This window comes from Spermophilus citellus (assembly GCF_964194105.1).
Source record: "Spermophilus citellus genome assembly, chromosome: 7".
Classification (NCBI taxonomy): Eukaryota; Metazoa; Chordata; class Mammalia; order Rodentia; family Sciuridae; genus Spermophilus; species Spermophilus citellus.
In genome coordinates this window covers 157,750,601-157,762,757 of record NC_138188.1, presented here as the reverse complement: position 1 = coordinate 157,762,757, position 12,157 = coordinate 157,750,601, and the positions used below count along the sequence as shown (strand labels likewise).

Genomic DNA, 12,157 nt, shown 5'->3' with positions numbered 1-12,157 from the left:
TAAGGTGACTGGGGCACAGACAGCCTCGGCAAGTTGCCCAAGCCAGCTTCTGCTAGGTGCAGGCCAGCTGCCGTGACATGTTCCAAGAGTGCACAAATGGCATGGCCAGACGTGTTACTCAACAGAAATAACCGCCAAGGAGAGCCACTTCCCTATCCTCGGTTCTTCCCTATCTTCTATCATGAGCCAAAATAATGCAAAAGAAATAACCCCAGTCCTGAAAAGCCTACAAAGATCCACAAAAGAACTGCACTAGCTGGGCGTGATAGTGCACACCTGTGATCCCAGTGACTCAGGAGGCAGAGGCAGGAGGATCCCAAGTTCAAGGTTAGCCTTGGAAATTTAGTGATATTGTCTCAAAACAAAAAATAACCAGGGCTGGGAACATAGCTCAGTGGCCTAGCAGTAGCTGCACGTCAAATAGCTTTCTGCCAATCAGGCAGTACACTGGACAGGACATTCTGCTACACGAACAGCAGCCATTGGGTAGGCAGCTAGGGGATTAACACCTCCCCACATATTCAGAGGGATGTCAGTTCATAGAATATGAAAGTCTGTCAACACCACTGTACAAAAAGCAATTAGTAGATGGATCTAATCTCCCCCACCCTGGTTTTGTGGCACTGGGGGTTGTAGACACTAAGCACACCCTACCACTGAGCTGAAACAGTCAGAAGATGTGCCTCTGAGAAAACTATCTCCAAGATAAACCTTGTATATATCTTATCTTTGGCGTAAGAATGCCAAATGTCTCTTACAAAACAAAGGCGATTTTGTCATTCCTGCTCTTGGAGGAGGAGGTCAGATATGGCTAAAAGCCCAGGTGCTGAGAGGACAGAGAGACTGGAAGGCTGTGCTGTGCCTTCCAGCTCCACATCATCTCCTTCCTCACCCCCTGTGAACGCTGTCCCTCAGAGAACCAAGTCATCAGGCCAGCAAATTAGTGGCTGTTATGACTGGACAGAAGCTGGACATTGTCCCCTTCCAGAAAATACGACCTGGAGATCCAGAGAGTAGCAGCAACAGTTACTTGGCTCACAAGGCGCATGGCTCGGACATAAAACACACAGCTCCAAAACGCTGAGCTACAGTTTCTTCTTGAGTACTTGCCCAAGCCCCCAGCACATCAACACGACCGGCTTCAGTTTTAGTCTAAACTTGTGGCTTTGGAGAGGTGCAGTTATTCCACAGTCACAGAGGAAGGTTGGCAGGGGAGGGAGAGTAATAGGAGTCTGAGCAGCCCACAGACAGCAGAGGTAGTGCGTAAAGGGCAGGGCTAGGAAGAACAGACCACCTCACGCTTGGGTTTGGTTGACAGCGGCTGGAGCCACAGTGGAGGCAAAGTTCCTTTTGTGGCACAGGAAGCATCTCAGGGATGGCTGGTCTCAGTGTACCCAGGTCAGCAGCAGGGTCTGATCAGGAGAGTTTGGGCCTCTGGAAAGCCTTGGTCAAGCAGCTCACCTGGCTCAACCTCAGGCTCTCCCTATGCAAAATGGGTATCACGAGAGAACCCCCCTTCTACGGAGACATGTTAAAACCCACCATGTCCCACCATGACACTCATAGAGGACACTATAAAATCCTATAAAAACTGCTCAATTTAAGTGGTTATAGGTGGCCCATATACAAGATGGATTACAGGACACAATGGATTAAACGATATATGCAATGGGGTAGAGTGGCCCCCAACTGTGATCCCAACTATTTGCGAGACTGAGGCAGAAGAATTGAAAGTTGGAAGCCACCTAGGCAACTTATCAATACTCTGTCTCAAAATAAAAAATTAAAAAGGACTGGGGATGTAGCTTAGTGGTAGAGTGCCCCTGGATTCAATCTCCAGTATGGCAGAAAAAAACAATGTGTGCAAATCACCTGGCACAAAATAATTGCTCAAAAATTGTCAGCTACTGTCATTATTTTTAAAAAAACAATACAAGGCAGGGGTACTGGCTCATGCCTGTAATCCCAGCTACTGGGGAGGCTGAGTGGGGAGGATTGAAAGTTTGAGGCCAGTGTGAGCAATTCATCAAAAACAGTACAGACACTCCAGGACCTCAGGGTGCCCTCCATTGATCTGGGTGAGGAGCCTCCAACCTCTGTGCACCCACAGAGCCTGACACGGCCCTTGCCACACAGCAGAGGCTTTGTAACAGACTCAGCGAATAAAGGAAGGGCCTCCCTCCTGAGATCAGAGAGATAAGCACCACCAGAATGTCCTGGCTCCTGTTCTCTGCAAGCAGGGGGCAGGGGCAGGGGCAGGCACGTGCGACGAGAAGAGGGAGAGTTCCCTGTCCCGGGCTCAAGTGACCAGATGTCAGATCAGACAGTGAATGGATACTGCAGAGAATGTTTTGAAAAGGCCAGAGAGGGGGCATCTCCGCCGATGCTCACAGGGCTGCGAGAGTAGGAGGAGGTCCTCAGGGGGCCCAGCCTGGTTCGACCGCCATCATTTTTTTTTTTTTCAGAGTAGAAATTAGAAGTTTATTAAAGGACAGCAGAAAAGACTTCTCCCGGAGGAAGAAGGGGACCCAAGAGGTGGAATCGACCGCCATCATTTTATGGTAAAATGCTTTCATTTCACTCAGTGATGTGTTCATAGTCACAAAGCAGAAATTCAAGGCAGGTGCTCCCCTACCTAGCTGAAAATAAAGCCCAAGTGCACTGGAGCAGGACACTGAGACCAAATGTTCCTCAGGAGCAAATCTCTACAGGCTCCAGTGGCACAGGCACCTGCACACGCAGGAGCTGACAGGCACGTTCCTAAGAAAAACAGTCCAACCACTGGCAAGACCTCCAGGCAGCCTAGGGGAGAGAACCAAACCTCCCGGCTTCCAGATTCCAAAGACCAGAGTATCGTCAAAACAACACAGTGATCGTCCTCACTGTATTTTAATTCTCTGAAAACAGGTGGTCCACATGTTACTAACGTTACCTATTTCTGGCTTGTCAAGCAGACTGACGAGGATGCGGAAGGGCTTCAGGTAGGCGTGGTGACGGTCCTCCATGTCAGCGTCTAAAAACTTCTGATGCAGTATCTCAGCCAGACTCTGTTTAAAAGCCACACACTAGGACATTTCGTATGGTTAAGCATGACATTTGGTTGTCCTAACTGCTAAACACTGGGAGAGAGAACCCTTCCCCGGCACACACACACACCATGGTCCTCCCAGCCCCGTGGCAAGGGCCACTGTGAAGTCTCACAGAGAAACCCGCGACAGAGTCCTGATGAGGAATGCCCCAAAAGGGGTCAGCTTTCCAGAAATGTCCTTTACCTCAACTAAGAGATCCTTGGAATATTTTTCAAAAAAATAAGAAGACTGGTCTTCGTAAGAAGAGATTTTAGATTCCGGCACAATGGTGTTTCCCTTAATGTCTGAACCTATAAAAGAACACACATCACAAACAGTAAAGAGACCTATGCTTTTACAAGACTTCAGTGGACAAAAGTCTCAGACACTGATATCTTTAAAAACAGAACTCCTCCAATAGAACTCCCAAATCAGATCAAGCCACATCATTTTCTCCCAGTGCTGGGGATGGAACCCAGGGCCTCCTACGTGCGAGATGTGAGCTCCACTCTGAGCGACACCCAGCCCCACACCTCCTGACAGTGGGGTGACTGAGCATCAGGCAGGCGGATTCCATCTCCGTTTGTCCCAGGGATCCACCCTGCCTGGGACAAGTGTAACTGCAAGTATGTGGCAGAAGGAGGACTGCTTTCTAAACCTGCCTCCACTTGTCCAGCACCACGTGAGGTGCTGGCATTTCCGTGGATGCACTACACACCCTCATTCTGAGGCACGGCAGTCCACGAGGTCCTCAGGCCAAGGACAAGCACTGTCCTCACAAGGTGATCAAGAATCTGGGGCTCCTGGGACACAGCTGGGGATGGTCTGGCGTCCTCACTATCCATGGAATATGCATTTAACAGAGGAGCCTTCCGCTACACATCCTGAAAGAGCCCTGGCCAGCATGAGTCCTTAGTGAGCTTCTTGCAACACCTGTTGGAGGCTATGTACCTAGGGAGGTAAAGGGAAGAGCAACCCAGAGGACTTCCTGACTTAGGTGTGATAAGGTCACGCACTGATGGTGAACAAAAGCGATGGTGCTCAGTCACAATGGCTTCTCGCATTACCTTTCCTTAGGGACATGAAGAAGGGACTCTATGAAGTTCATAGAAGGGCTACCTTCAGTCCTCTGATCTCCTGGGCTCCGTGACTTGGAAGCTTTCTGACCAATAGTCCCGGGCACTTTGCCTATGAGTCCACAGACCACCTAGGGACACACATGCTCCTGCACAGAAACTCAGCCCAGCGGCTTTGTGCGCTCCAAAGTTACCAACGCCTCCCCAGGCGTCCCATTGACACCAGACCTTCTCTGTTATTTACACATATTCCAGTATTTGTGGGCTTTCTCCATATACACCCTCATCCTATGAAACTTTTCTTTAGAATAGGCTGCTAATTCAGTAAGATTCAGCTACAATTATTTTGTGTGTGGTATTTCAAGCTCTTGAAATGGAAAATGGAATTCAGTTGGCATTTTGAAAATCCCACTAATTTCCCTTTTAAAAAAAAAAAGCTGCAAAGAACCCAAGCTGTGTGTGGGAAGCAGCCCTCGACTGACCAGTGCTATACTTAGTGTGGCATCTTGGCATCTTTCCACACTCTGACTCAGAAACATCACCAAGACTGAAACTCATCCCCAGGTCAGTGCTAGGAGGTTCTGTGCCCCCTGACTCTGAATGACTGCGTACCCAGCAGCCAGGCATAGAGTCTTCTGTTGAGAGACATGTCCCTTCTCAGCAGGGTTTGGGTGGCGGCCGAGAGAATGTGCACGATGTCCCATCTGAGCAGGGGAATGGCTCTCTCGTTGGAATCCTGTTAGAAGGACAGAGAAGACCTTACTGCAAGGGACTGACACAGCAACCGCTGGCTCTGACACGCAGCCCTTCCTTCACCACCCACCCCAAGGGCAGTTCTCAAAAGAGGTGGATTTTTCCACATCACCCTTGGAAAGAAGCTAATTGATAATTGCTATGGAAACACCATCCTACGAAAACAAACAAAGGCCTTTAATTGGCAGAAAGCAAACAGTGACGATGCAGAGGCCTCAAGCTCTGCTCTCACCAGACAATGCTTGAGCCTTATGCCCAACTCCCGTGCCTGCGAAGTGGCAGGGACTTGTCCAGAAGGACTCACACGACTTACCAGACAGGAATAAAATGGGAAGAAGAAGAGAACAATCTCCAGATTATTTCTCTGTACAAGAACATTCGAGTCCAACAAGGATGCACATAGTGATTTCACCTATAAATGATAAATGACACAGTTTGTTCCAACGACATGTGACATCCTTTGCAGGCTGTCCTTTATAGTCATAAAAATGAAGTCACCCTTTGACAACACCACATTAGAGCATGCAGAATAGAACAAGCTGTACGTCAGGACGGTAGGGGCTGGATATCTAGGGGGTAGGGGTTAAGTGACATGGGGAAGATGCCCAGCTCGGACCGCACCTGCTCCACGAGGGCTGCAGGAACATCAATCAGATGGTCAGCTCTGAGATCTCAAACTCTGTGATCCCAGAGAGGATCCGACAGGAATCTTGCACTAAATGAAAACTCAGAAGACATGATCCAGTGGATTCCAGATAATCAATACCTACTTCAAGTGTCATTTCTGAATATAGACAGCGATAATACACCTGCATCAGAGCTAAAAGCCAAAGACAATGTATCGTGAAAAGCCATGAGGGTCCAGAAGAGGAGGAAATACCTTTCCACTGGGGAAAACTGGAAGCTAGGCTTCAAGGACAGGAAGCAGACACACTGAGTTCTGTGTGGAGGAAGGATGAGAGGAAGTTGTGAGTCACGAGGAGGGAGCTGGCTAGGCAAACAGCCTCACGACCAGGCCCCGTGGGCAGCCCTGCGGAGGGCAGAGGGCCTGAGAGGAGCAGGTGAGTGGCAACTGGGAGCCGACTCAGAAAATTCGAGTTGGACCTTCTCTGTAAGCAAGAGGAAGTCAGACATCTTAACGGCATAGGACGGATATTAACAAAACCATGTTTTAGTAAAGCAAAACTCTTGGCAACTGACGAGGACAGGATGAGTAGAAATCAGTTAGAAAATTACATTTTGATGGTAGAGAAAAATCTGAGAAGCCAAAGCAGAGCCATGAAAATGGAGAGAAAGAGACACTGACAGGGCAGGAAGGAAGGAGGCTTATTGATGTGTCTCCCACATTCCAGCCACCGGCAAGGTAATTTTCATCCACTTCGTCAACAGAAAGACCCTGTGAGGGAGAGCTACCATCCACAGAGGAACAAGCTCACAGGAATAAAAGGGAAATGAACCAAACTGACACTTCTCAGAAGGAGAAATACAAATGGCCGAGAAATACATGAAAAAATGTTCAATACATCAGATGTTAGGGAAATGCACATCAAAACTACACCATGATTTCACCTCACACAAGTCAGAATGGCAGTCATCAAGAATGCAAATAATAATAAATGCTGGAGAGGATGTGGAGAAAAAGGAACTTTTATACCACGGTAGGATTGTAAATTAATTCAACCACCATGGAAATCAGCATGGAGGTTCCTCAAAAGACCAGGCAGGGAACCCATGCCCATAGGACACAGCTATACCACTCCTCAGAACTTATCCTAGAGAATTACCGTCAGCACACCACAGCAACGCAGGAGTACCCACGCCGAGGGCAGCACAACAGCCAGACTATGGGACCAGCCAGGTGTCCATCATTGGATGAATGGATAAAGAAAACGTGGTATATGTACACAATGTAGTTTTATTCAGCCATGTCGAAAAATAAAATTATGTCATTTGCAGGAAAATGGATGGAACTAGAGACCATTATGTGAAGTGAAATGAGCCAAACTCAGAAGTCAAGGGTCGTGTTTTCTCTGATGTGAAAGCTAGAGAGGAAAAGAAAAAACAGTGGAGGAGGCAGGGATCTCATGAAAATCAAAGAGAGATCAGTGGAGGGGAGGGACTGGGGGAGGAGGCCAGGAAGGAGGAGGGAAAGTGCTGGAGAGCGATATGTCAAATTATACTGTTAACTGTGTGCATGTACAAATAAGTAACAGAAGCCCCCTCACTATGTACAAATATTAATGCATCAATAAAAAATGTGAAAAGAGGAAAAAAGAGAGGAATGTGCTCAGAGACTAAGTCATTCTTTCAAACCTGTGAATTCTATTTGCCTGTTAAGTTCAAAGTGCGGGTCCACCACCAGGTGGCGACAGACAGCAAGCCATTAACAGGAGGTGGGTGGGGAAGAGCGATTCCCTAGGTCACTGAGAAGGGATGCCGCTGTCTCCATGGAAGAGAGCTTCCTTGGAGGGCCAGGAGGTGGGCACCTGGAGAACCCCAGTGGTTTAGGCTGGAGAGCAGCCAAATGAAGGAACAGTGCCAAGAGCTGCAGGGATAGCACGCAGGAGGAGGGGATGTGTCAGCCTAAGAGGAGGTTGGTGTGACACAATAAAGGACAGGGAGGAATCAAGATGGAAGCCACAGCAACCTCCCTGCAGAGGTTTTCTGTGCCTCTGAGCACAGCAACCCGCTGTTGCTGAGAGGCCACGGGGAAACTCCTAGGGTGTAAACATCACCTATGCGAATGCATAAACCTTAATGCATGAGTTTAAAAAAGGGAATCCACCACCATCCTTGACCCACAGCGCCACAGTGCCGCCCCTCCTCTTGCGGATCAGCTCATCTCACACCCCTGAACCTTGGGATGCTCTACTTCTCTCACCGCTGCCTGATGTCCCTTCACAGCCTCAGGACAAGCTGCACACAAGAGCCATGCCCCCCCCCCCCCCCCCCCCCCCCCCCGGAGAAGCAAAGCACCCACCGTGAGCTGGTAGTCGGTCCCCAGCATGTACTTCTGCTCCTTGCCGGGCAAGTCCCTGTTGATGTGGCTCACCACGAAGAGCGAGGCGGGGAGACGGATGGAGGGGCTCGCCAGAACACTCCCCCACAGGGCAGCATAGAACACCTCCCTGCCCACCACCAGGGACAGTCTCAGGAGCAGGGCGTCTGTCCTGGGGGTGAGAGATGAAAGCTGTGAGGTCTGTCCCACTGTCCCCATCGCACGGTGCACAGCTCCATGAGCAGACTCACCCTGGCTGGGGAATCACCACTGTTCTCATCGTCCTGAGCTGTGGCCATCTCTTGCCCTTCCGTGTTTGTCCACCCAGCCATGGTGAATCTAAATTTGCTAAAACAAACACATCACCGAGAGGAGCAGCTTCCTGGCCAACCGGAAACATCTGGCTGGGTCGTGTCAAGGTAGCACAGAGACTGTCTCCAACACGCTTTGCCATGGACACAGAGAAAGAAAGGTGGCTCCATCAGCAGAAAGGGCACCAGCAGATCAGCCACTTGATGAAAAGCACAGGAGTCATTTGTGTGTCAGCAAACTAAAGCTGCTGGGACCGACAGAAGACTCGGCAACATACAGATGGCCCCAACCTGGGCACAGCCAGAAACGTGCCAGGTGACATTTGACTTCAGAACACTGGGACAAAACTGGCCAGCTTTCTGCTAGCCTGCAAACGCCCTTGTGCCTGGAGTGGTGTCTTCTTTCACCCTGCCCACAGCGCCTCCTCACGCTGACTGCGCTCTGAGAAGCTCCTGTGCTGGGGCCTGACAGGTACTGGACTCCTATCTTTACCTAGGCCTCCATGATACAAAGTCAGCACCTCCTCCTGAGAAGCTCATCAGCAGATCAGGGCCTGTTTTCCATTGACCACAGCCAACCCCATTCCGCTGGATGGCAAGGTAACCTCCCTGTCAGCACCAAAAACAACCTGGAGGCTGGTGACAGCATCTGTCAGTGACCCAGCAGAGGCAAATTCCCATGCAGAGGTTTCGCATGATGATCTGACTCATGATCTGCAAGGATTTCACTTGTCACATGCTTCCTACTCACAAGGGAGACGGGAAGACATGGCAACGCTGGCCCAGTATGATCGAGAAGCTCCCTTTCCAGAGTCAACCCTTCTGCTGTGAGGCTTCCAGGCTATGGGACCGAGGACAAGTTCACCTCCTGTGCATGTCCATACTAAGTGATGAGACAGAGCAGAAGCCGCTGCCTCATGGAGATGCGAGAGTCCCTGTGTGAAAACTCAGTGTGAAAACTCAGTGCAGGAGAACAGGGCCTGCTTGGGCTGCACCACCTGCTGTGACCACCAGCTCTGCTGTCTGCTGAGGAGTGACACACCACAGACGGGGAAACCGTCAGATGAATGCCACTCCTGACTCACGATGACACCAATGACCTGCAGCTCACTTTTCAACCATCAGTTCAGAGTATATAAAAATACTTCATACAAAGACTACACCCTTTATATGTTAAAAATGGATCTTGTTCTCCTCAAAATGAGTCTGCATCTTTTGTCTCATAAATTATTTGTAGGAAATGATCCACAATATCATCTTAGAAAAACAAAAGTGAGGTATAAGTGGACAGCCAAAGGTTTAGGAAAGGTACACAGAACAGTTTCACGGCTGAAGTCATTGACTGGTCATCTGTTAAAGGCTGAACAAACAAATAAAGGTTAGCTTTGCCAAGGTCAGAAAAAAATCACAGCAAAAGCTCTAATGCTGGGCAGAAGTCCCACTTGGCGGCTGTAATTATGTCAAGGTGGCGAGATGGGTCAACAGTGCCCTGGACAGGCCTGCTGGGCAGCCTCTGTGTGGAGCAGACAGGATGGTCCTGTCTGCTTATTTGGAGACTCCACAGCAGCAGATTAATCAGGAAGCCCCTGGAGCACGTCTCCGGGATCCCTTCATGACAAGACCGATACCCCCACTGTGTACTGCACATGCACAGCCCCTTGGCCTAGAACAGAGCATGCCCAAAGTACGTTCCACACAACACTAGCCACTAGAGGCCCTCTACAGAGGAGGGTTTCCACGATCAAAAAGCCTGGGAAAGGCTGGGGCTGGGGCTCAGCGGTAGCGCACTTGCCTGGCATGTGTGAGGCACTGGGTTTGATTCTCAGCATCACGTAAAATAAATAAAGGTCTATCAACAACTAAAATAAATAAATAAATAAAAATAAAATTTAAAAAAGCCTGGGAAATGCTGTGTGTGTCATTCCTTTTCCAATATTCAGGGTACACTGGCTAGATTTCTGCATTAAAGAAATGTAACTTTATTCCTTAAGTTTTACTTTATTCTAAAAAAAGTTAAAAGGTACTAACAATTTAATCACAATGGAGGAAAAAGCAATTACAACATGTTTTCACTATGGAAGAACAAAATAACTGAGGTTAAAAACCAAGCAACTCTCTGCTGAACGAGAGTCCCTCTGCTCATCTTGACTACTAAATTACAAAATGAGCACATAGCCTAGAAACCAAAACCAATGTTTTAATTCAAAACCAACCACTAACTCTAACAACCCTAAGTGCCCAGCCCTACGATTCCACCTTCCCATTTACTCTGGCTGCTGCCGTCCTGTGCCTCCTGCAGACACAGCCCACTCAAGTGACAACGACCTCTGCTCAGCGTGACGTGGGGGAGTGGCCTAGGAATGGCATTTTGCACCTTTGGCTCTGTAGCCGCTCGTCCATCTGACAGCCACAGACTGCACAGCTTCCATGTGGTCATCTGCCACTGAACGGGCAGCTTAGTGACAACAGTGTCCTACTTCGTGAACCACAGGTCGGACACAAGGCTGAGGGAGGGTGAGAATGAAGCCCAGAACCAGCCACGCTCACTGTCACAGCACTGGGACCCGACCAGAAGAAATGCTCAATCATTTAAACCAGGGTTTCTCAGCTGGCACAGCGACCCAGGAGGATGGCTGATCCCAGGAGTCCGAGACCATCCTGGGCAACACAGTAAGATCCTATCTCAAAACAGGGAATGAACAAGTCCGGGCTTCTCCGAATACCCAGTTGCTGTGGGGCAGCTTGTGCACAGCGGTGTTCAGCGCCCCTGGCCTCCACCCCCGGGTGACAGAAACATCTCCAGATACTGCGAGAAGACCCTGAGGGAGGGGCACCATGCCTGGCTGGAGAACTGCTGGTTTAAATGGAAATGCCCACCAAGGCAGTTCCTGCTTCCTTACAGACCACCGAAGACTCTCACCTCTCCTGGCTCCAGGGGAGAGGGAAACTCCTCTCCGCTTCCCCGTCCTTCCTGTCGGGACAGCAAAACAGCTCGCAGCTACTCTGCGGGCACTTTAAAAAAGGGTTTCTGGCCAGGTGTAGGCAGTTTGCAGGCTTCTAAAGGTGGGAAAGCAGGGAGAATCAGGCTTCCTAACACCTGCCAAGGTTTCCATCCCTGTGGTTCTCTAAAAAGTGCAAACCAGGAACAGTCTCCACCTGTAGGACACTTATGGGTGGCCCGGCCCTCCCAGCCCCACCCTAACTTTGTCTACCAGCATGCACTTTTGACCCCTCGCACCCACCCACCCTTTCCCGGCTGCACACAATGGCTGCTGGGTGTTCCACTCAGTTCCTAAGCACTTTAGGAAATGTGGGCAAACTGCCTCAGGCTAAAATGAAGACCTCAAGAAGACTGTGCAGTGCCCGCCCTGTTCACAGGGCCTGTGCACTCCCACCCGACAGAACCTTTGACCAGCGTCTGCCTTGGAAAGCTGATAACTAATAATTCCGGGTGCAACAGACCCTGGGGCTTGGTGTTCTATGACAGCTAAGTCTATTCAATGATTCATGCAGCTACTCTGCTCTTGGTTCAATGTCAGGAAATATCACTGCGAAGCAACCTTAACCGCTGTTCAAGTGCACCTCATTTATTAATTAAGAGAACAAGGAGGGGCTGGGGATGTGGCTCAAGCGGTAGCGCGCTCGCCTGGCATGCGTGCGGCCCGGGTTCGATCCTCAGCACCACATACCAACAAAGACGTTGTGTCCGCCGAAAACTAAAAAATAAGTATTAAAAATTCTCTCTCTCTCTCTCTCTCTCTCTCTCTCCTCTCTCACTCTCTCTTAAAAAAAAAAAAAAAAAAAAAAAAAAGAGAACAAGGAAAAACACTCTATTTACATATAGTTACAGTTTGGATCCAGAATGTCCCCAAAGGCTCATGTGTTCAAAGTTTGGACCCCAAGGTGGCAATGTGTGGGGCTTTGGGGCGGTGACTGGATCCTGAGGCCGCT

At 49.5% G+C, this 12,157-nt stretch overlaps 1 protein-coding gene across 3 annotated transcripts in view; it reads right to left on the bottom strand.

The window, feature by feature from the left end:
• The window catches only part of DOP1B (DOP1 leucine zipper like protein B), a gene marked incomplete at its 5' end in the record, with an annotated part of 103,197 nt that overhangs the window by 62,844 nt on the left and 28,196 nt on the right, over positions 1 to 12,157 (bottom strand). For all 3 annotated transcript variants that reach the window (XR_014023091.1, XM_081302373.1, XM_081302374.1), the window contains 5 exons: positions 2,933 to 3,047; positions 3,273 to 3,379; positions 4,757 to 4,880; positions 5,211 to 5,309; positions 7,878 to 8,067. Coding sequence is in view for 2 of the 3 variants with exons in the window: in XM_081302373.1 (XP_081158499.1) it covers positions 2,933 to 3,047; positions 3,273 to 3,379; positions 4,757 to 4,880; positions 5,211 to 5,309; positions 7,878 to 8,067 (635 nt within the window). The remainder of the gene's footprint in view (positions 1 to 2,932; positions 3,048 to 3,272; positions 3,380 to 4,756; positions 4,881 to 5,210; positions 5,310 to 7,877; positions 8,068 to 12,157) is intronic.